This window comes from Galeopterus variegatus, unplaced genomic scaffold, assembly GCF_000696425.1.
Source record: "Galeopterus variegatus unplaced genomic scaffold, G_variegatus-3.0.2 Scaffold1973, whole genome shotgun sequence".
Taxonomy (NCBI): Eukaryota; Metazoa; Chordata; class Mammalia; order Dermoptera; family Cynocephalidae; genus Galeopterus; species Galeopterus variegatus.
In genome coordinates, this window is record NW_007728084.1 from 186355 (window position 1) to 212238 (window position 25884).

At 43.0% G+C, this 25884-nt stretch overlaps 1 protein-coding gene across 2 annotated transcripts in view; it reads right to left on the reverse strand.

The window, feature by feature from the left end:
• Positions 1-18005: 18005 nt before the first annotated feature.
• The window catches only part of DGUOK (deoxyguanosine kinase), a 35934-nt gene continuing 28055 nt past the window's right edge, over positions 18006-25884 (reverse strand). The window contains exons 4-7 of one of the 2 annotated variants that reach the window (XM_008579883.1): positions 25551-25698; positions 19418-19533; positions 18712-18808; positions 18006-18246 (exon numbers count right to left, since the gene is read on the reverse strand). In XM_008579883.1, the coding sequence (XP_008578105.1) occupies positions 18220-18246; positions 18712-18808; positions 19418-19533; positions 25551-25698 (388 nt within the window). In that variant the 3' untranslated portion in view covers positions 18006-18219. The remainder of the gene's footprint in view (positions 18247-18711; positions 18809-19417; positions 19534-25550; positions 25699-25884) is intronic. The other variant, XM_008579884.1, reaches the window with a different exon arrangement.

Here is a 25884-nt window from a genome sequence, read left to right on the forward strand (position 1 = left end):
CTAGGTGAGAAAAAATAAATGATGGTCTCCATTGGGGTAGTGAGGTGGGGACGGAGAGAAGTATAGAGAAAGACTTAGAGAGACAAAACAACAGGATGGGAGGGGGATTGGATGTAGGGACAGGGAGGGAAGTTTCCAAAAGAGCAACAGGGTGGACGGTAGCACCAAGGGGCCCAGGGGAGGAGTAAGTTGATGAATGGCATCAGAAAGGATACGTCCCATTTGAGGCACCTACGGGACCTGCCCTCAGAGAGACCCAGGAAAGCAGCACTTTATAGCGGCCTCATGTTTCAGGTGAGAGAAGATGGATGGGACCATATCCTATGATTTGCCTCTTGGTTAAACTTCAATATCAAAAACTCCAATGACGGGGCCGGCCCGGTGGCGCACTGCTACAGTGCGCCGCTTGGGAGCGCGGCGGCGCTCCCACCGAGGGTTCGGATCCCACATACAGACCGGCCGCTCACTGGCTGAGCGAGGTGCAGGCGCAACACCGAGGGTTGCGATCCCGTTGCTGGTCCCGGTCCAGTACGGGCGCGACACTGAGGGTTGCGATCTGTTGCCAGTCACGAAAAAAGACAAAAAAAAAAAAAAACTCCAATGAGGTCAGTGTTAAACAACAACAACAAAAACAAAACAAAAAAACAGGTGAGGGGCACTGAAAATATGTATAAAAATGGTGAAATTGGCCGGCCCGGTGGCGCACTGCTACAGTGCGCCGCTTGGGAGCGCGGCGGCACTCCCACCGAGGGTTCGGATCCCACATACAGACCGGCCGCTCACTGAGCGAGGTGCAGGCGCAACACCGAGGGTTGCGATCCCGTTGCCGGTCCCGGTCCAGTACGGGCGCAACACTGAGGGTTGCGATCCGTTTCCGGTCACAAAAAAAGACAAAAAGGAAAAAAAAAATGGTGAAATTCCTGAACTACACACCCCAAGAATCCATCCAGAACAGTGCATGGGCTTTATAAAAAGAGCTGAGTGTCCCTAAAAGATTAGTTCAACTGGTTTGTCTCATGATGTTGTTTCTATATGTTGCTTCTGTCCTATCTCCTGCCAAGCAGGAGCCTGCTTGTCCCATCTAAGACTTGAACATATCAACTCCTTTTATCTTTGAGGCTTCCCTTCCCCATATCCTTTTACATGTGAGGATTGAACCCCACTTGCAGGAACTTCACATTGCAGGGGCACCAGTCCTCAGAGCCCCTACCAGTGAGACCCTATTCTTCCCACTAGGATATTGTGCTCCCCATGACATCTCCCCCTTCTCCTGTACACTGAGATGCCCCCTCTGGATGCCCAACTTCCATTTTCAGCTCCTCCCAGTACAAGTTTGTGACGATGGGCAAGGTAATCCCCCCCTTTACAGATGGGACCAATGGTACCTCCTTTGCAGAGGATCAAATGAGCCACCCTATTGGCAAAGTCCTATCTCAGGCCTGGGTATACAGCAGGCATTCAAACTGTCTCATCCTTACATCCCCACCTGATCACCTGGTTTCCTTTCCCACTTCACAGAGAAATGGTCTTATAATATTTTAATTATATGTAACCATGACAACCATAGTTAAAATACATACAATAATCAATGATGACATTATGTATTACATAAGGTAATGGGATGTCATGGTGTCCAGGTGCCCAGAATGAGGCTTGGCACTGAGTAGGAGCCCCTATTCAGCCTTCCCAGTTGGAGATGGCAGTTCACCAAATGGCTCCCTCCTTCCTCAATCAACACTAGGTCCCGTCACCTCCACTCTGAACTGTCCTGAACTGGTCCCTTCTCTGGGGCTCCCTGCTCTCCCTGCTCCTGCTGTCTCCTTTCTCACAGATAGGGGTCACATTACCTTTGATTTGGCCCTCCTGGGTGCAGGCCGTCCCACCCAGAGTCCTAGAATGGAGGCGATGAGGGGCCTGGGCCCTCCTGCAGCCAATCAGGAATTAAAGTTTCAGACTCTTGTTACTCAAAGTGTGGTTCAGGAACTTACGGCAGTGGCACCACTGAGAGTTTGTGGAAGTGCACTACCTCAGCAGGCCCCGGAGCTACTGGCTCAGAATACATATTTTAACAAGACCTCCAAGTGATTCATAGGCACCCTAAAGGTTAAGAATGCTTTCAAAGCCTTCAGGGGTAGGGGTAGAGGTAGAGATATAAAGGACACAGGCATCTCTCACTGAGCTGGAAGAGGCGTCCTTGGAAACACCTTGCACTAATGGATCAAGTCATATGGGGTCACTCTAGCATGGTTCCCAGGGAGATATACTATATTTCCAACCTTGTGCTATTCGTCTGCTAAACCAGGGAGGGAGGTTATCAGTCGATGTCTCAGTCTTCTTGCCATTCTTTAGGACTGTCCTAACAGTGATGTGACTAGGCTATGACCCACGTCCATATGACTCACCTCAAACCACAATAAAATTGAATTTTAACATCAGCCTCTGGAAAGCAATTGAATTATAGTGAATCCAAAATATGTAAGACAGAAAATAGGGTGTTAAGGGCAGAAGAGGCATCAGGGGAACTAACAGCTTGGCTACTAAAACAGGAACGTGCAGTGGGTTGAGGGCACCTGAGCAAGGCAGTGGTGGGCAGTCAACAGGGCCTGCTCAGATCCATGGTCCCAGAGGAGCCTCATGGCGGTTAGAAAAGGAGGAAGGACAGTGAGGTGCAGGAAGCCTGGAAGTAACCCACGAGGCCTGGGTGAAGAACTTAAGTTTTTAAACATATGCTGATCTTTATAGAAAAGGTAATGCAGTGGGGTTTTTCCAGAATGTCTCTGGGGCACAAGGAGGAGGTAGCGCCTTGGCTGAGAGCCCTCTTTGGAGGCAAGCAGGTAAATTCCTTTATGCAGTTTGTCAGAGGTGCCGGCTCTGTCTACTGCTTCCTGTGGGCATTCCTGGGATGTGGGCACCAAAATCAACACTGAGAGAGAACCTCAGGATTAGAGTGGCCAGATTTAGCAAATAAAAATACAGGACTTCCAATTGAATTTGAATGTCAGATAAACAAGCTTTTTAATATATGTCCCAAATATTACATACCAGAGTAACCCTACTCAGGATCAGAGTCTGTCCCAAAGGCATTGGACCAGGGGAAATTTGAGCTGAATACAAGTCTCCACCTGGGGCTGCCCTGTTTTTAATATGGGACAGAAATGGGCTTTGCTAGTTCTGGGGTGGGTCAGTCTTTCAGGAGAGGCTATCCTGTATTGTTTTCTTTGTAAAATGTTTTGCCCTACAAAGGTGGATACTACCAACATGTTTTCTTACATTATCCTTTATTTGGTGGGATAGCTCAAAGAATATATACTATAGAAGTTATGTGCATAGTTTGATAATTCCAAGTTGGGTTCCTGTAGGAGATGGACAATTTCTTAGTACGGAACAATAAAATCCTGCTTTACCAGATAAATTGCTCCTATGTAAGCAGGCATTTATTCATTGAGACCTGTAGAAGAAAATGTTGGTAACTGCCTGATCAGGTAATATTTCTAAGCATGAAATCAATAAATCCTTCTGTATGTCAACAAACCAAATTAAATGATAAACTAAGAAAATATGCACCAAACAAATGAAAAGGAAAGGTGTTATATACTTAGTATGTAAGAAAAAAGACAAACACCCAAGAAGGGGCGGTGGGGGGGGAGGCAAAGGATGTGAAGATTCACGAAAGAAGAATTGCAAATGACCAATAAAGATATAAAAAGGCCAATCTCATTATAATTATAACAAATTGACAGATCACAAAATGAAAAGTCTTAGTTTTGCAAAGACTAACACTTTTTTCCCCAAGATATGTCACTGCTGGGATCACAAACTCATGTACCCTTCTGGGAAACAATTTAGTAATGTTTATCCATGGCCTTAAAAATATTTATACCCTCTGATTCAGTAACTACACTTCTAGGAAACTGGTCCACAAGAATCTAGGTGCAAAAGTCTTATTGATAACAGCAAAAAACTTAGAAACCTAAATGTTCAACATTAAAGAATGAATTAATAATTTATGGAATATAAGCACATTGAAACATGATGCAGCCATTATAATAGTTTTATTAAATTAAGCACATACAGGTTAATTATAAAAATATATATACAAGTGAGCAAAAAGAAAAATCTAAAAACAATCTGGAGTCCAGTGATTGTCATTGTTAATCTCATAGTTTATATACTCAAAACATTTTATATGCTTAAATATTAAAATAATATTTTAAAAAAACATTTGGTAACATTGGAAAATATTTGCCATATGAAGTCAAATGGGAAAAAATCACTATATATTGTATTATAAAAAATTTCAAATGAAATATGTACAAAGTTTGGAAGATAATACATCGATTTATAAACAGAGATTTTGATTGAACCGGATACCCCACCCCATGGTGTTCTTGGTAACTGTCTGGTCACACCCCAGGGGGTGGGGGGATGCCCAAATGTGCAGCCAGGCAGGGAACCACTGCTTGCAGGAGAGATTATGGGTTTGGGGAGTTTAGGCCCCTGTGGTCTGGTGGGGAAGTACTGGAGGAGGAACGGCAAGATCTGGTTTCAAGCCCCTTCAGTGGTACTCTCTTGCTGTGTGCTTTAGGTGAGTCACTTAACTGAATTGTTTGTCTATCTGTAAAATGGGAATATTTAATGTCTGTCACAAGAGTTGTGGCTTCAAGGAGAGGACAAGTGAAGAAGTGCTGTATAAAATAGAAAGCATATAGAAATATGTTCTTGTTAAACCCTGGAAACTCAGGGTCTAACAACAGCAGTTATCTTTGATCAATGGGATATTCTTGACAACATGGGGACCTATGCAAATAAGCAGGTTTGTTTCTAAGCTTGACAGTCTTGTAATTTGATTTGATCTGGAGATTCTGTAGGCAGGTGCTGTCAAATGTGGATGCCTGGGGCATTCCTAGCCAGAGGGCTCATGGGCAGTGGACAGCAGCCAATAGCTCTGGGTTGATTCAGACTATTTGGTTGTTCCTGCTTTGAGAGGTGGCTGGCCTCCAGGAGCCAAAACCTTGTTCTCATAAAAATGTGCCTTTGCATTTTTAACAAACACCTCAGAATGTCTACTTCCAAATAAATATTTTTATCTAAATCATCTCTTTGGGATGTTGTATTACCATAGCTTAAAATGTCTTGGGAATCCCTCTTTGGAGATTGCCTTTGTCTAAGCTACATTTTTTTCTGAGTAGTCTCAATCATTGAAATCATTCTCCATCCTTTGAAGAAGAGTTTAATTTTAGAAAGCAGCCAAAATAACCCTCAGAACCAAACCTGGTGATTAAAGTGGTATTCAAACCTAGGTAAGGCATTTTATTTTTAAGTAAAGAGATCACTTGTAAGGTACATGTGTGTGTCCATCTTACTCTCAGTGGCTGGCACATAGACACTCAACATATTCCTGTTGAATGGTGAACAGAGCCTGGCTCTACTGCAACCCATAAACTGGCTCCAAAGATAACTCCGAAAGGTTTTTGAGCAACAGAAGCCTATTTGGGATTAATAAATTCTAACTTGAATGTTGATTAGAAATCAACCCCTTTCCTTGAAATTATGCTATGTCTCTACCTTTCGCATTTGATCAAGGAGAAAATGTTGCAGTTCCTTCCACCTTACCAAGGCTAAGGCTGGATTTAGTCTCCTAAGGCAACCACTAATCAGTAACACTGGACAAATCCATACATTTTTGAAATTATTTTTCATGCCAACCCAATCCACAGAACACCCAAATGTGGTATTGTAAATAAGGACAATGCCTGAAACAATTCACTTTTTTGCACAAGGATTTCAAGGCACTGACATTAATCTAGACTTTCAAATTAGCTGAGGTCAACACATCCATGCCTTAATGAATTTGAGGAGTAGACTTAAGCAGCTCACAGGCAGGACAGAGCACCGCCCTGAGTCAGGACACCAGGGTCTTTCCAGCTCTGCTGTTATCTAGCTCTGCTACCTTAAGGAAAACGCTTTTCTCTCTCACACACATACTTATGCACACATATCCCCTTGGTCTTTATTTCCTTATCTTGACAATGATCTTGTACCCTTAAAGTCATCAATTCTAAACTGAGAAGAGGCAGAGAGCAGGTTGCTAATAGTAGACACCCAGCTGGCGGGCTATAGAGAAGAAAACAAGATTCTGCCAAGGTAATGTGGAGATGTGGAGCAGCAGAAGCCAGGTTGAGCTGAGACAAAGTCCCTGCTTTGAAGGAGAAAAAAAGCCAAAGATGAAGTTCAACTGCTCCTGGCAATGCAACTGTTTCCAGAAAGGGAACACACAGGTCATCCGAGGTCAAGTTCAGGGCACGCAGCCAGCCACCAGGCGGGAAGGAAGCTGCAGTGAGTGCCTGCCTGCTCGCCCAGCCCTCCACCTTCTCAGCAGAAGTCCTGCACCGCCCCTCTTGCTGGGTTGCCCAAGGGACCCCAGAGGCTCCTTCCCGAGCCAGGCATTCGGGCTCTGGCCTTAAAGACACAGTCCACACAGAAAGAAGCAGGTAAGAGCTGGCCTTTTCTTTGCCTTGAAGGGAAAAGGGACCCAAGCACTCTATTTAAAATATTTGAGGATTTCTCATCGACTATTGGTCTCTCCTCCAGCCTCCCAGCCTCCCTGCCCCAGACATAAAGGGCTCTTTTTTAGCTCCCTGCCTTTGCACATGGTGTTTACTCTCAACTACCCTTACCCAACTCTTGTTCTAAAAATCCTACTATCATTTAATGCCCAGCTCGAATGTCATGTGATCCAGGAAGCTCCCTTTCTGTTTGTTCTAAGGACCTCACAGTCACATAATCTAGTCCAGAGGCAGAGAGGCTGCTCAGAGCCCAGCCGGAGCTGGCCTGGGACTTAGCAAGTATGTAGCATGTTGCTGGCAGCATAAAGGGGTAAGGGTGTGGGGGATGTTTCATTGCTTAGTACAGGGGCCCGTCTCAGGCTCAGCCTGCTTCCCGTTTTCTCCTGTTCTTCCTTCTTTCCATTTGTCTAATATTTATTGAACTACTCATTCCTATGTGCCCAGCACTAGAGATACAAAGAGGAATAAGGTGTACTCTGTGCTCTGATAAGGAGACAGGAAAGAGACCATCTTAATGCTATGTGGTGAGATAAATGCAAAAGGCATTCAACAGGAGCACAAAGGTAGGGCTCCTCTCCAGCCAGGGTGGGAGTCAGAGGGGCTTCCTGAAGATGGCAATTGTTGATGACGGGGGCGTTCCAGGGAGAGTGAGCAACAAGAACAAAAGCAATGAGGGTGGCAAGGAGTGGAGAACGATGAGTTCGATGTAAACCTGAACAGAGGAGGGTTTGGAAGTACACGTGCCTGCTCAGGGTCCCTGGAGCCCAAAGGCATATTCTGGAGGCACCTGGTGGCACCACGAGGTCAGTTTGCTCGTGAGCCCCCTGGTTGCTGTGTGGAATAGGGATTTGGAAGAGCCACAGCAAGTGGCCAAGAGACTAGCTGGGAGCCTGGTTCAGGAGAGGAGGTGGAGGAGCAGACAGAGTTGAGGTATATTAGGGGGAAATGTGGAAGCACCAGATGATTGCTTGGATGTCGGGGATGAGTGAGAGGGAGGAGTCAGAGGCTCCCAGTTTTCTAGCTGGGGTGGTTGGAGGATGACGGGGTCACTGCAGATGCAGAGAATACAGGGTTTTCTCCCAGCAACCTTTCTTGCCTTGGGAAATACCCCCTGCTTCCGAGTAAGATATAACCTCCCCTGTGTTGCCCTTTGCAGAGCTGCTGCTAAAGACAGGCACATGGGCCATTTTTATATTAAGGATTTTAGTTCAAATGCCCACAGGAGTTGAAGCCCCCTTGAGCCTGGTCTGTTGAATCAAATATAGGAACACAGTCCGTACCATGCAACCTGCAGGCCAAACCAAGCTGGAATTTCACAAAAGTCACCTGAGCCCTATGGTTCCTAGTGAAAGCTTTGGCTCTAGAAACCCACCTGTATGGAACATCTCCCATTCTTTGTGGAGAACCAGTGAATGAATCCCCTTCCTGCATTTGGGGACTTACCTCGGTTGGAGGTGGAGCCTCTCACAGTGAAGAAGAAAAGTCAGATACTGTCTTTCCTAGATTCCCTTGCAGCTACCTGGTATGTGGCCTTAGCAGGGGCATGTGGCCTAGGCTCTGCAAGTCAGATATACCTTCCAGAGTCTTGTGTTTGTGACGAACTTTCTGTGACAGCAGCTGTAGTTGCAGGGAGATCATATTCTGATAACTGCCATGGTGGACTCTCCTGGAGCCTTGTAAGTGATGGTCCTTGAAACTTAAGCTTCATTAAGTTACCTGCTTCTGTTTGCAATTAAGGACTATGACTAATTCTTTGATGACTTATCAGTCCAGGAGGGTACATGGCTAGGGCAAATGCAGGGACTAGGAGAGCACAAACTTTGTTCATAGGACAGTAAGTAAAAACCATTTAGCTAGAACAGAGGGTTCTTTCATAGGAGAAGAGAAAGATGAGGTTGGAGGGCCCCAGAAGCCTAGTTAGGAGGCTGCCTGGTCGTTATCTTGTAAGAGGCACTAACATTTTTCTAATGAACTTTTATTTTGGAATAATTTTAGATTTACAGAAAAGTTGCAAAGATGGCACAGGGTGTTTCCATATACCCCTCATCCAGTTTCCCCTCTAATGCTAACATCTTATGTTACATAGTACATTTGTCAAAATTAAGAAGACAACATTGGTACATTACTATTAACTAAACTGCAGACTTCATTTGGATTTCACTAGTTTTTCCACTAATGTCTTTTTTCTGTTCCAGGATCCAATCCAGGATATCACTTTGTATTTAGATATTAACCTTTCAAAAGAAGGATATTAACATGATTAAAGGTGTTTTAAGAGAATCACATAATAATACTGTAAAGGATGAGCTAGAAAGTGGGTAGGAAGGCATTCGTAAAGGCATTCGAGAACCTTCACCAAACTTCCAAATGCATTCTGATGCCCAGTGCCTGAAGGGGCTTATGAAGGTGCAGTTGCTGAGAAGAGAAAATCTGGGCCACTGGAAGTATCTCTATGCCTGTTCAGGGTTCTAGTAGGCGAGAGGCATATTTAGGATGTACCTGGTGGCCTCCACCTAGCAGTGCCTAGAAGATCTTCCTGCCCAGGCTACCAAAGTGGGCTGATAAATCCAGACAGGCAGCCAAAGAAATGTATGCTTGTCTTCTTTTTTGAAAGTCTAGTCTTATCTCCCTTCAACAGCAGTTTGGTATACAGAGAAAACAGGCTCTGGAGTCAGGATGCACCTGGGTTGGAGTCCAGCTCCATCACTTATCGTGGGGCTCTAGGTGAGTTACTGAATTTCTCTGAGCTTCAGTTTCCTCAGTGGTAAGACCTGGCATCTTAAACCTCCTTCACAGGATTACTGAGAGGATTAAATACCATTTAAAAAGTGTTCAGTAGGGTAACTGGCACACAAAAGGCATCCAACAATCATCAGCTCCCTTGACAATTGAGGGTGGGGATGGGGCCCCTTAATTTTCTTGCATATGCTCAGAGTGCTCAGCATACAGAAGGTTCTTCATAAATTGATGATCATGATGTGGAGCTCACAAACCCAATGACCTCAGAAAGGGCAGATTGTGCCTCCAATCTTATCATTCATTTATTTAGCAAGTCTATATTAGGCACTCACTAGATAGCAAAAAATAAATAAATGCCAGGCATTGTGCTAAGTGACCACGACATGGTCTAAGTCAAGAAGGTCAAAGCTGGGGACAAAAAACAACTCTCATCAGGTATGATACATTTGACAGAAGTTTAATAAGCAGCATGCCCAAGAGCACAGACTTGGCTACTTCTGTGTGGGGTGAGGGAAGAGCTTCACAGAGGGAGGAATAGCAGACAGGGAACTGGCAGAATGAGTAGTTCTTCCAGTATAAAAGGATGAGGGAGAAGGCAAGAGGGAGAGAGAGGCATTTTGTCATGTGGGAAACACACGACGTATTCTGGAACTGTGGGTAGTCTTGTGGGGTTTATGGTAGGAGTGGTTGGGGATGAGGCCATAAAAACATGGCAGCTCTGGGCCGGCCCGGTGGCGCACTGCTACAGTGTGCTGCTTGGGAAGCGCGGCGGCGCTCCCGCCGAGGGTACGGATCCCACATACAGACCGGCCGCTCACTGGCTGAGCGAGGAGGGGGGCAACACCGAGGATTGCGATCCCGTTGCCGGTCCCGGTCCAGTGCGGGCGCGACACTGAGGGTTGCGATCCGTTGCCAGTCACGAAAAAAGACAAAAAGACAAAAAACCAAACAAACATGGCAGCTCTACTACCTCCACATGGGGGCTGAGGGCTGGGGCAGGAGACCTGACTTGAAGCTCTGCTTCTGCATAGCAACTACAGTTCTTTTTGTACATTGTATAGTTGAGGTGGCTTGGGGACAAGAAGGTTACTTGTGTTAGTAATGGTGGAGGTAGAGGGGGAGGGGGCATTCCAGCCACTCCTAGGCATGGCCATTACTACCAAAGGAACCAAAAGAAGAGGAGAGGTGGAATGAATAAATGCTGGGGAGTCAACCACAGTGCTCACTACACCTTCAACTAAAAAACCATAAATTGGGGTGCAGAGAAGATTTGAGAGATTTCAGAGATGAACAGGCAGAACTTGGTGAGAAGAGGTGTAAGAAGAGAGCAGGAGGGGCAAAGCTTCCAGGTTTCTAACATGGTTCACTGGGTGAATGGAGAAGCAAGAGGAACGGGCTTTGTTAGCTGAGGTGGGGTAGGAGTGGTGGCGGATGTGAGGGAGGGATGAGAACTGTCTTGTACCCATGGAGCATAGGGGATCCAGATAATGATACTGAGTTCAATATGGCGCTAGCTTTAAAAGTCATCCTCCTGTCTAGGGTTTGCTTCAAAATAATCTGAGAGTGGAGGGTAGGCTGTAGGTGAAACAAGATTGGTTATGAGTTGATAACAGAACTGGGTGAGAAAGTAAAAATTAGCTCATAATAAAGTAAAAAGCTGCCTTGCCATTCATCAGGCTGGGAGGACAGACACAGGTAAAGCCAGCTACAAAGTTATCAAAACAATATTTTTCCGAAGAGCACACTGTAGCTGAAAAGTGTCATGAGGACCCCCTTTTTTGTGTGACCGCTGCTTTCTGACTAACTGAGCAACCTTGTTCTCTAAAATGATAGACTATCAGAAACTTTGCTGTTTGAAATTTTATCAATAAAAATGAAACATCTAAGTCACTTTGACACGGAAGCGGTCTTGATTTCCAGCTCAGCTTCAGATCTCCAGATAAGGGGCTTCTGAACACAGTATTCTACATTTGTCTTTACTTTGCATTTTTTAAAAGGAAACGAACCTGGGTCTACTTTGCAGTTCAGAACAGTCTTGCTTTGTACCTATCAAAACACTGCTTCGTTTTACCTACACTCTATCCTTCCTCAAAATCCTATAACTCTATCTTCTGTTTAGTGAGATGCCCCACAGTTCTTCTGGTATGTAATCTCCCCTTTTGCAATGAATTGATAAATCTAACTTTGTTAAACTGCAGGTTTGTTCCTGGCGATCTTAGGCTGAGTGCACTAAAACACGGGTAATAGGGATATAGAAGTGCTTTATTCCCTCTGTTATTGCACCTCATTTACATTTTCCATAAAATTTCTAAGTTTTTAAAAAGTCCTCATCCCATGGTAATAGTAGGAGCCATGACTGTTTGAGATCTGTGGAAGGCAGAATACTAGCCACCCCCCGCCCCAGATGTTCACATCCTAATCCCCAGAACTTGTGACTATATTATCTAATATAATGAGAGAGACTTCTTGGACGTAGGTAAGGCTAAAGATCTTGAGATGGGGAGATTTTGGATTATCCAGGTGGGCCCAGTGTAATCACAAGAGTCCTTAAAAGCAGAGAAGCTTTCTTGGCTGTGATCAGAGATGTGGTGTTACTGACTTTGAAGATGAAGGGGCCACAAGCCAAGGAATGTAGGCAGTCTCTAGAAGAAATAAAAGGCAAGGAAATGGATTCTCTTCTCAACCTCCAAAAAGGAAAGTAGCCCTGTTGATAATGTGAGTTTAGCCCAGTGAGACCCATATCAGAGTTCTGACCCACAGAGCTGTAAGATAATAAATTTGTGCTGCTTTAAGCCACTACATTTGTGGTCATTTTTCTTTTTTTTTTTTTCTTTTATTCCTCAACTCTTGGGGATCTATATGCTTTTAGCATGTGTATGGATGTGTATACATATGTATGAATGTGTGTGTAATTATTTCCACATCCACAGCCCTATAGCTCCACAGTTCTAGTTTGGTTGGTTGGTCTAATATGGATAACTTTAGTGGCCTCTAGCAGGAGTGAGAGACAGCTCTAGCAGCTCTTGATGAGTTCTGGAGATGAGACTGGTCAGAGAGAAAGCAGAGGGCACATCCATAGGCAGCCTTTGTAAGTGGATGTTGAGAGAGAACAGTGAGTGTTGGTTGTGGTGTGAGGATTAAGGACAGCCATGGTACTTTGAAATTAGTGGTATGTCTGTGTCCCTGCAAAAAAGTAGACAGTGTCCTGCAATCTTCCCACAACCACATTTCTGGAGAAGTTCTACTTCAAATAAACTTCATCATTATTATACACACACACATTGTGCATTTTTTCTCACCAAAGGCAAATACTTCCCCTTCCTAAGACCATTAAAAGAATTCATTTACAGATCTTGTTTACCCAAAGATCTTAGAAAGGTTAAGAAACCTCTCTGAAACAATTTCCTGGATGTTTAAAATGGGGATACAATGTATTATCCCATTTGTGATCATTTGATATGGCAGCAATAGAAAAGCAATGCAAGATTTCTCACAGGGAGTAAGTAAAGATGGAGATGGGCCAAGGGTGCCCAGGGGGCACCACAATTCAGAGGAGAGGAGAAAAATTCAGCTCAGGAGACAGGAGGCACCAAGTGGTGGGAGAGCCAGAAGAGACCAAAGAAGGAAAAAGTTCTAAGGAGAAAGTGGTCCAGAGAATTTAAACTTACTATTTAAAGTGAGGGCTGAAGGAGGTTAAATCGTCTTTAAATTTTTAAGTGCATGTTATTTCCTTGCTTCATTTTCCCTGTGATTCTAGCATTCGCATATGACAGACAGCCTCCTTCAGATGAATGTTCTTCTCCCTCTCATTAAAAGCCTGAGAGTCTGAGGACTTTCACAACCTCGATATGTTGTAAACCCATGAAGGTAATACTCAGGTTCCAGAACAGCAGGTTTCACTGCATTGTAAGCCAGAAAAGAAAAAAATCGCAGTTATTTTTTATGTGTTAATCAAAGTTATTCGACTCTGGGGGATGGCCTAAACCGAGAGTGAGAAATGCCATCCAGACTTGCCTGACAATGTAGAGAAGGGACTATTTTAGGCTAAATGCTTAGCAGATACTGTCAGTCCTGGTGTGAATTCCACTCCCCAGAATCCACTTTTAATCTCCAAGGTGCCTGAAGGTTTTGGCCTGACTTCCTCCTGTCCTTAATCCCCATATTTAAAGACTCCACCCAGACCTACTGTACTCCCTCCTCCCCCGTCCCCAATTTAAGGTTCAAAATTACTGCTGCTCATTAAAATGTTTACTCTCTACGGATGATCTCAGCTACCAATTTGGAAAATGGCAAATTATTTCACACAGGCGAGACTGCTGAAGGCTCTGCCTATCCTAGAGAATATTTACATTCTAAAAGGCAATGTTTACAAATAGAAAGAAATGCTGAATTTGTAGATTTTCACGCTTTAAGACTAAGTGAAGAATGAGAAAGACGGGAGTGTATTCTTAAATTAAAAATTTACTATCCTTATCTGGCATTGACACTCTGGGCCTAATGCTTCACTCTCATATGAGGGCCAGGATATGGAACTTTTTCTCTGTCTGAACACTCTATCCCATTCATTCTTTGTTCTGCATAAGAGCTGTCACTTTCTTAGGGGCATTGTCCCAGATATAGGCTCCTTCTGTTACAGAACCCCATAGTACACCTGTAATTCTTTTGAAATACTAACCACACCTGCAGTTTTTTGTTTGATATCTATCACCTTCTCCATTAGATGACAAATTCTGAGAGAAGGACAAGGTCTGCCTTCTGTCATGTTCACTGTTATCTCCTTGGTACCCAGGCTACTGCAGTTACTCATAAGTATTTGCTGATGAATAAAGAGGGCCTAGTGCTCTTATCCAAGGTCTACTGGCGATTTCTACATTCATGGTCCTGGAAATGTAAATGGGAATTAACTATTTGGGCTCTTCAAAGCTAAATGACTAAAACCACTGAGTTTCCAAAATACTTCAAATACCCTATCTTCATCTCTGGTCTTGTCTAAAGTCTGAAGCACAAAAATGGGACATATTTTCAACAAGGTTACCAAGACAATTCAATAGCGGAAAGAAGTCTTTTCAAAAATGGTGTTGGGACACCTGGATATCATCATGCAAAAGAATGAAGTTGGGCCCTTTTCTCATACCGTACACAAAAAATTAATTCAAAATGGAACTAAAACAATGACTCTTAGAAGAAAACATAAGAGTATATGGTTATGCCCTGGGTTATTCAAAGCCTTATGAGACAACAGAAGCACAAGTGACAAAAATAAATGAGCTTCATCACAATGAAAAACTCTGTGCTTCAAAGAACACTATTAAGGGGCCGGCCCGGTGGCGCACTGGATAGTGCGCCGCTTGGGAAGCGCGGCAGCGCTCCCGTCCGAGGGTTCGGATCCCACGTACAGACCGGCTCCCGCTCACTGGCTGAGCGAGGCGCGGGAGCAACGCCGAGGCTTGCGATCCCGTCGCCGGTCCCCGGTCCGGTACGGGGGCAACACTGAGGGTTGCGATCCGTTGCCGGACACGGACAAAAGACAAAAAGACAAAAATAAATAAATAAATAAATAAAATAAAAATAAAAAAAAAAAAAACAAAGAACACTATTAAGAAAATGAAAAGACAACTCACAGTATGAAAGATACATTTGTAAATCATATATCTATCTGATAAGGGACTTGTACCCACAATACATAAATAACAACTCAGCAATAAAAAGCCAAATAACCTGATTGAAAAACGGGCAAAGGATCTGAATAGCCATTTTTCCAAATAAGATATACAAATGACCAATAAGCACATCAAAAGATGCTCAACATCATTAGTCAGCAGGAGAATGCAAATCAGAACCACAATGATATCACCCCCCACCCACTATGATGGCTACAATCAAAATGACAGATATTGATGAATGAATAAACAAAATGTGGTATATCCATAAAATGAAACATTCCACCATAAAAAGGAATGAAGTACTGATATATGCTACAACCTGCATGAACCCTGAAAACATTATGCTTGGTAAAAGAAGCCAGTCACAGAAGACTACATATTATGATTCAATTTATATGAAATGTCCAGAATAGGCAAATCTAAAGAGATAGAAAGTTACATTGGTGGTTGCCTAGAGCTAAGAGTTAGGGGGAAGCTTGAGGGGAATATAGGGTGTAGGCTTTTGGGGGTGATGAAAATGTTCTGGAAGTGTGGTGATGGCTATACAACCCTGACTGTACTAAAAAACCACTGAATGGAAAACTTTAAATGGATGGTGTGGGAACTATATATAGCAGTAAAGCTATTAAAGGCAACAAGAACATACATTGGGGAAAAGACAGCCTCTTCAACAAATGGTGCTGGGAAAACTGGACATCCATATGTAAAAGAATGAAACTAGACCCGTACCTCTCGCCATATACTCAAATCAACTCAAAATGGAGTAAGATTTAAATATAAGACCTGAAACTATAAAACTACAAAAAGAAAACATAGGGGAAACACTTCAGGGAAGCAGGATTGTGCGAAGAATTTATGAATAAGATCCCAAAAGCACAGGCAACAAAAGAAAAAATAAACAAATGGGATTATATCAAATTAAAAGCTTCCGCACAGCAAAAAAAAAAAAGCGAAAAAGACAACCTCCAGAATGGGAGAAAATATCTGCAAACTATGCATCTGACAATGGATTAATATCCAGAATATACAAGAAACTCAAACAACTTAACAGTAAAAAAAAAAAAAAAAGTAACCCAATTAAAAAATGAGCAAAGGAGCTGAATAGGCATTTCTCAAAGGAAGATACACAAATGGCCAACAGACACATGAAAAAATGCTCAACATCCCTCTGAATCAGGGAAACACAAATCAAAACCACACTAAGATATCAACTCACCTCAGACTGGTCATAATCAAAAAGACAGAGAATAACAAATGCTGGCGAGGATGTGGAGGAACCCTCCACACTGTTGATGGGACTGTAAATTGGTGCAGCCATTATGGAAAACAGTATGGAGGTTCCTCAAACAACTACAGATAGAACTACCATATGATCCAGCAATCCCACTGCTGGCTGTACACCCAAAGGAATGGAAATTATCTTGTCTAAGGGAAACCTGCACTCCCATGTTTATTGCAGATCTATTTACAATAACTAGGAGTTGGGATCAACCTATATGTCCATCAGCTGACAACTGGATAAAGGAAATGTGGTATATATACAGGATGGAATACTGCTCTGCCATAAAAAAGAATGAAATTCTGCTATTTGCAGCAACATGGATGAGCTTGGAGAAAATTATACTAAGTGAAATAAGCCAGGCACAGAAAGAGAAATACTGCATGTCCTCACTCATAAGTGGGAGCTAAAAAAATAAGTAAAAAAAGAAAGTTATAACAATCACAATAATTCATTGAACTTTCAAAAGGAGAGAACAGAACTGATGCCACAGAGGGGAAAGAGGGAGGGGGATGAGAGGTTAGTGAGAAGTTGGTAAAGGGCCACAAGAAATGATTACATTGTGTATTTATATAGTAATTATCCTGATTTGAGCATCACTTAATGCACACAGGTATTGATATTCAACACTGTATCCCACAGATATGTACACTCAATTATGTTTCTATTTTTAAAAACATTTAAAAAAAAAAGAAGAAATGGGATTTTGGGGGATATAGCCCCTGCAGTACATTATCTGATTGTGAAAATTCCACTGAAAACCCTTCAGGACAGAGAAAATTAGATGTACACATGCTCATGTAAATATATGTTGTCTAAGAACATCTATAAATTTATTTTTTGTGTGCATTAGGATTTAAGTGAAAATTTTTGATGGGTTGCTAAAATCATTTTAACTATATTAGAACTCACAAGAATGAACAAAAGTACAGCATACTAACACAATTTCAATTCAAAATAAAAATCTGGGGGTGGAATTTTAAGTGGAATAAAGAAATTGATATAGTTTTATTTCAAAACATTACATATTTGTTAGAAGCCAATCTCACACACATTTTCCTGGGTGACTACAGAACTGTCAAGGGCTCAATGCAGGAAATCTGCTCCTAGTGAATCATGGACCTGAAGGCTTCTTGCAATGGAGCGCTTCAATTCCATACAGCCAAGTATTTTTCTTCTCTTAATAAATTGTCCTTGAAGTTTGCAGAGCAGCACCAAAATTTTTTTCTTTTCTGCAGAGAGATTCACTCCATTAAGGTCATCTGAAATTCACAGGGTAAGGTATTTAGAGTAAGCCAGAGTGCTGGGATGACTGACCCTAAATGTTAGATGCTGAACTTTTGGGTTCTTGATGTTTTCTTCCTTTCTTCTTTTCGGCCAGGTTCTTTAGCTCTACGACAAAGGACTAAATCTTCCACCCATCTCCTGCACCAGTGGTGGGTAGGAAGAAACAAATGAGCTTCCTGGAGTTCGGCCTCCATTTCCTAGCTCCAGAGGCTCATGCTTGAGTGCCCACCCACTCCTAAGCCACTTTATTTCCCTTCTCCATTCATGGCAGGGCTTGGCTGAGGGGTCTAGGAGCAATTCCTACACTGGCATGCCAGAAGGAACAAAGGAACACACAGGAAGTCAGGCTGGTGAAGGATTTAAGAATAAAAGCTATGACTTTTCGCAAGTGAAATTTACTAGTCTAGAGGTGAGTTAGAGCAGGTGTCAACAGATACATACTGAAATAAATGAACGACTGGATTAGAAAAATAGGTAAAATGTAAGTAAACTTTATTTTCAGTGTCCTTGAGATATTAAAAAAAGACAACGGCAAAGTCTAAAGATAACACAAACCATACCCGAGTGTCAGAATGCTTTACGGGTAGTAGGGGATGGGGATGGAAAGGCGGCTGGGATGCCCAACATTTTTCTAGCTTCAGAAAGTTGGAGAGGCCAGACCACAGCAAGAACATCATGGTACTGGTTACAGATTCCTTACAAAGGTGTTTACCTGTGGGAAAGAGAAAAATCAAAAGTTAAATTTCACATTTTTAGCAGACTATTCAATATTCCACCCACAATGCATACGTAGCCAAGCCCATGAGGTTTTTGTGAGGAAGGGAAAGTAGGCATGGGAAGTAATGTGAGCTGCCCAGTGTCATGTAGCATCAAGTGGCAGAGCTGGGAACAGAATCCAGAAGTCTCATTTCCCTAGTTTTAGAATACCTTAGAGGAGGAAGTCAGCTGGCAAGCACACGTGACAAGTCAATTATTTAACAATTATTAGCCCAATATACTTTAGAGAATAGGGATTATATCTATAACTTGTATAAGATCCCATAGGCTTTGGAGTATAAAATGCAATTTGAGATGCAAAGCACAAGACCCATTATACTGAACTTTGAAGCGAAGACCAGAAAGATAAAAGTCCAACAAAAGAAAACCACTAGACACCAGGAGTTAAAGTCCTTCCCACCTTTCTAATAAGTTCTTCTTGTTTGGTTACTTCAGAAAAGTCATCATTGACATCCAACACCAGCACTGGAATGTTCAACAGATCCTCAAAGTGGAGCCTGTAAGAAGTATGAACATGTGGGGGAGAGAAAAAAAGAAATCTTGAGCCAAGTTTCACATACTACTAACCAAGTCTTAATTCAGAGATCTAAATTCACGTGGCTTCTCAATGAAACTCCATGTAAACAGCATTTTTAAAAAAGAGTTCAATAAAGTTGGCTGGAAAGAGGAAGGTTGAGATTTCTCTTTAGTCTTGAGACTGACATTGAAGGTCAGAGCTCCAAAAATTTTAAGTGGACAACATATCAAGCCTGAAGGGAGGACAGGCAGAAACTAGAAATGTCAACTTAGTAAAATCAACAATTTCTCTGAAATTTTTCAGCCCTTCACCCTGAGCCAACTATCTCCATCACCAATCACAATGTTTAATCTAGGGAAGCATTAAAAAGAACAAGAAAAAGCTGGAGAAATAGAATCCAATAAAAAGTCCCTTGGAATATACAGATTATATCCAATATTAAATTTCTGAGTTGGAAAATGCCTCACATTTCCAACCATTTCCAGTACATTCTGAACCTTCTCAAGGGGTTGCATGTTGAACTTCTTGTTTTTGACAACTGGCTGTAGGGAGGCAGTCTCAGTCTGATACTGCTCTTCTTCCCACTTACTTAGTTGTCTTGTCAACAAACCAGGCTTCGTGTTGACCATGAAGCTGCTCAAGATAAGCCAGCTCGATTCCTTTCTCTTCCTCCCTGGCCCTCCGGTACAGTCTCTTCAAACAAATCTAAAAGACAATACCCCAACCTCCATTAAGCTCTTTTGCTGTTTTGGCTGTTATAAGACAGTCTTGGGGACTCTGAGACCCACTCATAATGTCTCTCTTGGATACTAGAAGCCATGACTTTGCTTCTGCTGTCTTCTTTCCTTATTCAACCAGAAGACATACACCATTCTCTCTACCTCTACATTAAACCTGCTCTTTCTCTGGAGTATCTTAAGCTGGCTAATGGCAAACATCATCCACTCAGTATCTGAGACAGGGACCTGGAATTACCTCTCTCTCTCCTCCTCTCAACCTCACCTAGAAAGTCACTAAATTCTCTCCACGCTTTCTCCAGCTGGTTCTTTCCTTGCCTCCTCTCAGCTCTGCCCTATTCCCCATCACCTCTGGACTATGGTAAGAGCCTTCTGACTCTGCCTCATGGAGGTGGAGCAGTATATGGAAAGAGCACGGGCCTTAGAGTCAGGAAGTCCAGGAGTAAACTCCTGTCTTCACCGTGTACTAGCGGTGCAATCATGTACAAAGCGGGCTTCCATTTCCTCATCCTCCACCCACCCCACAGGTCACTGTCAGGATTCACCGAGGTAAGACATGTCAAACTCCCGGCAAAAGTTGTTCTCTCCTTCCGGTTTGTCCCTTCCAGTCCACTCTTCCATAGTACTGCAATATAATGGCATTACTTTCCTTTCTTAAAATACTTCACAGACCCCTTACTACCTATAGCCATAACCTCAGAGCTCAAGGAAGTATAAGTAGCATCATATTAGAAAATAGTAGTAATTTGAAGCCTGACCAGTTAGCTCAGTTGGGTAGAGCATGGTGCTGATGACACCAAGGTCCAGGGTTTGATCCCTGTACCAGCCAGCCACACTGCCTGCACCCCACCCCCTCACCCTGGTCCAAAAAAAGAGAAAAAGAAAAATGGCAGTAACTGAAACATTTTTCATATCATGCCAAACACTCACTCGAGTAGAATACAAAATCTACATAGGTAAAAGAAAAAACACAGGAAAAACAAAAAGCCAGGCTTGAGACTAACACTCCTCCCTTCCCCCTTTGCAGGGTGTGCATATTTCTACTCTCTATTCATCTGGTAGAAAAGTCTGAAGCACAAATGTTCAGAGAATGATGTCTTCTTCTTTACTTGTCACATAAGGTCACCCCTCCTCCTTCTCAACTTCCTTAGCTCCTCCCCTGGACTCACGCTAGCCCAACCAACCTCCTTCCTGTGGGACAGGCCAAGTGCTTTCATACCTCAAAACTTTTGCTCCAAATGTTTGTTTTGCCTCAATTGCCCTTGTTCCTTCCTCTGCCTAGCAAACATTTCATTATTCAATGTCATCTGTCCTGGGAAGAATAGATGGATTAACCCACTGATTTAGGACTTCTCTCTTTCAAATAACTAAACTTTATTCCCAAATATAGTACACAATATTTCCAAAGACTTGAGGTCTTTGCTGTTTCCCTCTTGTCTTGCCTTTCCTCTAAGGAAACAAACTCTTATAAACAAATTTCATTTATGACCTTTCGTCCAACTTTTCAAACTGATGAACAGAGACAGATCTAACAGGTTAATACTTTTAGCTCTTATCTCTTCTCATTTTTCCTTTCCCTAGTCAATTAATAATTGTCCCAAACTTAGATAAAGTTCCTGCCCCTTGAATTTTATAATTTAGTTTGACAATAAGTAAAATATATGAAAAATAGCAAATCAAGGGCCAAACTATGAAGTTTGGAGCCCAAGTGCAGCAGTTCAGATAAGGGAGTTATGGAGTAGCGTGGACTTCAGTGTTCAGAGCAGTGTTTCAAAGAAGAGGCAGGATACTCTCAAATTCCCACTGCTGTGGAGCTCCCCTTTTACCTCTGCCACCAGCCTACTGACCACCACTCCCAGAGCCAAGCACTGTGCAAGGCTCTGGGGAAACACAGACCACCGGTGGTATTTTGGATGAATCAGAGGACAGAGGAGATCTGCACAGGGCACTATGAGGGCAAAGTGACTGGGGCATACCCGAGAAGCAGGGCCAGCATCTGTCTTATTCAAGGCTGAGCATGGGATCTGACTGAGTAGGTGGTCAATAAATATTTGTTGCACATATTCATTTAACATTTTAATTTCTGGTCTAGTCTCTCCATCTCCATTTATCTTTTTCTCCTTTCATCCTTTCCATTTCTACTTTCCTTCACTCTGAACCTCCCTCTTTTTCTTTCCTTCTTTCTTTCTACCTCTGCAGCCCCACCCTCACTGCTAAAGGCTTACAGACCTTTCCCCCTTGTTCCCCTCCTTTCCTAATCCCACAGCTTTTTAAATACACCCCTCACTTCTAGCTACCTAGTTCTTATCCCCATCGACAACCAACAGATTAATTTTTTTGTATACTTCCAGAAATATTTTATTCATTCTTACCCCCACCTTTTCTTTCGAATATATGCATGATGGTACCTCAGAACGTTCATGGAAAGATTTGTACTATCTTTTAATTCTATTTTTCCACAAACTTTTTGAAGAAGCTTTTTATAAAAGGTTATCCCACCGTGCACTGTTCTTGTTTTTCTTTACTAGCAATATGTCTTAGAGACTGTTAAACACCACACCAGAAAGAACTTTCTCAATTCTTTTTTATGGCTTCAGAGTTTTCCAGTGTATGGTTGAAACATGATATATTCAACCAGTCCCTGCTGATGAACACTTGGGTTGTTTCCAATAATTTGCCATTACAAACCATGCTGCCTTGCACACAGTTCCTTCTGCCCGTGTGTGAACATATCTATGGAGTAAATTCCAAGGAGCATGATTAATTGGTCAAAAGATATGTGCACTTGCTATTACAATACTACTGAACTGTCTCCTTAGAGGCTAACCGATTTATATTACCACCAGCTTTATGATTTCCAAACATATCAAAGCTACCTAATTTTTCTCTCTAAGAGAAAAAATATTGTCTGAATTAGTGAAAATGAATATTTTTTTTAATGTGGCTTTATGTTTTCAAGTATACACAAGGGCAGAACAATTCTTTTTATAAAAGCTATTTATAATCATTCTTTGCTTGCAAACATTAATGCTAACATTGCTCCCTATCTAAATAAGCTAACATTTCCCTTTTTACTATTACTTTGCTTAACAGAGCAAACATTCCCCCCCTGCATAAGTCTAGTAAACTCCTATTTTGAGTATTTGGTGTAATTCTTGCTTTACTGATATGGTTACAACAAACTATTTTTAAAAAACAGTGCAAACAGTGCTTTAGTCTGGCCCCTGTTCATCTCAGTCCTCATGGGGAAGACACAACTGAATGTGAATAGAAAAGACAGTGTATTGTAGGGCTGGCCAGTTAGCTTACTTGGTTAGAACATGGTGCTGATAACACCAAGGTCAAGGGTTCAGATCCCCTTACTGGCCAGCTGCCAAAACAAAGAAAAGACAGTATGGTTGAAATGGGAGGGGAGGAATTCTTTTGCCAATCTTCTCCTTAACCTGCCCCACCCAAGAAGAAGAGCTGCTGTTCTGGTTGCGTGGAGTCAGAGACGGGAACTGGACAGTGTTGGCTAGTGGATTTGGTCACTGTGCCTCCCAAGCCCAATCCCAGGTGCTATTTGTTCCTATGTATTTCCTGCATGCTGTCTCCATGCTGCAACAGTCCCAGGTGGGGCTTGCCCTTTGAGGCACACTAGCCAACTGCACTCTCTCTTCCTTACTCCAAGGAGCTGGGTGGGAACACTGAGGCCCAGTCATTCCTCTTCTGATTTTTTTTATTGCTGGCCTGCTTGCTATTTAGAATTTAGGGAAGAATAAGTGGAAAGGAGCAGAAGACCCTACGGAGGTCCATCTCACGTGCTCTAAACTCAGTATTTACTAGAATGCTGTACTGGCACTTTCACAGCTTTTTACATGGAGATATTTTAACTTCTGTTCTGCCATCCCTTGGGTATAATTACCAGTGAATGTCACAGAAAAGGTCAAGGGTGACTTCATGGAAAGATATGGGCATTCCTGGGTCCCTGGCTCTAATGTCATCAAAATAGCACTACAATTCCTATTCAATCCCCACACCAATGAACTGTTTTTCTTTTCTGCCGTTAAGTTGCAATCATCCTTCAACTTCCCTCATTCTACCCCTACTGAAATACTTTAATTAGCCTCTCCAAAAAGATATATCAGCCCCCCAATGACAATAATAGTGATAATCACCATCATCATCCCTGTCTCCTTCTCTCAAAGTCATTTGCAGTGCACAAATAAGAAAAGTGAAGACTTTCTTGCTTTCTTTGCTGGGTCCGTGTCTGGGTCCAACCCCTCCACTCTCCAGAAACAAGGGCCTCTGCAGCTGGCCAGGAAGCCTGGTTTCGCTCCCAGGAATGAGTCAGCCCACTTCCTCCTTCACTCCTCCCCAACACAGTTTTCATGGCACCGAGGTAACGGTGCTGCAGTTCTGTTTCTCTTGGAAAAGGTTAGGTCAGTGCTCTCACTCCTAATGCTCAGTCCTCATGCTTCCTTCAGTCCAGCCGTCCCACAACTCCCATGGGAAACATGTCACCTCTTCAAATTCCAATCAAAATCCTCACTCAGTCCAACTCCACAGCACTCTCACTTCTCCTGGGGGCCAGGACTTCTCTCACTCTGAACCCTACAGTCTGCTACTTCAAGCTGTCCTTTTTGGCAGGGGGCTCCTCTTCCCCTAATCCCTACCCCTAAAGTATAATCACCTTCATAATTTGCTTCTTCTATTCCTGTTCCCAGGCAATGATGAAAGAAGTCACATAAATGTGACCCAGAGGGCCGACATGCAATTAATGCATCTAACTTCAGCTTGGTTCTTTTCATGGGAGCTTCTCAGCTCTCTGACCTCACTGAATCTCTAGTTCAGTTTCATTTTAGACCTTAGACCCTACTTATTTCTGTGGAGTCTCTTATTGCCTCCTATGATCTAGCTTCTTTTTCATCTCCAGAAACTCTTGACACAAAGATCTCTAATATCTGGTTCCAGTCACATTCAAGGGCATCTTTCCTAGCTGCCACCTTACTGAAGCATGGACCTTGTTTCTAGTCGTCTCCTCTCTGTCTCCTGGGAGTCTATGGGACAGGGGCTCTCCTACTTATCCTCTGACTCTGCTCAGATTCCCTTCTGTCTGCAAGGCTTAGTCCCATCTCTAAAAACCATGGCCTCTGGCGTGAAGACAGCTTTCTCTCCTTCTAAGATTACGTGCTATACCTGGCATTTGACTATATACTAGATATATGTCTAAAAAGCTGAGAGCAACACATCTCTCAAAAAATACCTCTCACCTTGACTCAAAATCCCACTCCAGAAGAGCCCTAAGAAACCATTTGACTGAACCAATAGATTTTTCAAACAAGAACCCCTCCAGTGGAAAGATTTCAAGGGGCTGCCCAAGATCACTGGCAGTCAGCAGAGACCAAGGACCACTGCTATCTCCAGAGACTTCAGTGCTCCTGCCATGACATCACCCTATTGTGTGCTGGGCTGGTTCCAAAGCCCAAGTCAGGGAGTCATGCAATGCAACTTCTGTAGTCCTTCCTGCCTCAGCAATGGCATCCTCAAGGTTCAAAAAGGGGCCATAAATTAGGGCAGTATCAGGATGAGGTGAAGAAACTCTCCTTATCTTCCTTCCCACATCCTTTTCAGGAAACCATCAAGACCACTACAGACTCTGATGATCCAGTCAGGGAAGGAAGACCTGAGGTAACTGGCTACAGGTCAGAGTATCCAACCTGCAAACCCTGGGTGATAAAGATAATGCCCAATTTGCTCTATGTTTTTGCTATATCAAGAGGGACCCTTTAATGCCTAGTCAATTGCTCTAGCACTATGCTGCACAAAGCCTGTGGGAAACAGGGTGCTCAACACTAGAGTGGGAGAGGGTTCACTCATTGCTCTCTGTGCTCTCGACAATGCCCACGCTCTAATCTCTCCAAACAGAAAAATTAGTGGCTTAGAGAATGTCACCTCTTAGGTTTCATATGGCCCAAAAGTCTAAGGCTTTAGGTTCTGTGTTACCTGGGGAGTAGCCTGGAGGTAGATGAAGCCATGTAATGTGAGCCGGCTGGCAAACTCCCGCAGGAGAAAAGAATGCCAGTCCTGATAGATATGCCATTCGATGTCACTGAGGGAACCATTTTCAAAAAGATTCTTTGCAAAGATATACCTGGTTGGAAATGTAAGTGGGATGGGAGAGGGATTGGGAGGGTGGGGGAAGGAGGGGAGCCGGGGAAGAATGGGAAATGGAATGAAAGGCACAAGAGAGAGAGAAGCAGAAAAATCAATCACCAACTTGTCCCATGTCTGTTCAAATCACTTAACCTTTCTAGATCCTCATCAATCCTTAAGAAAT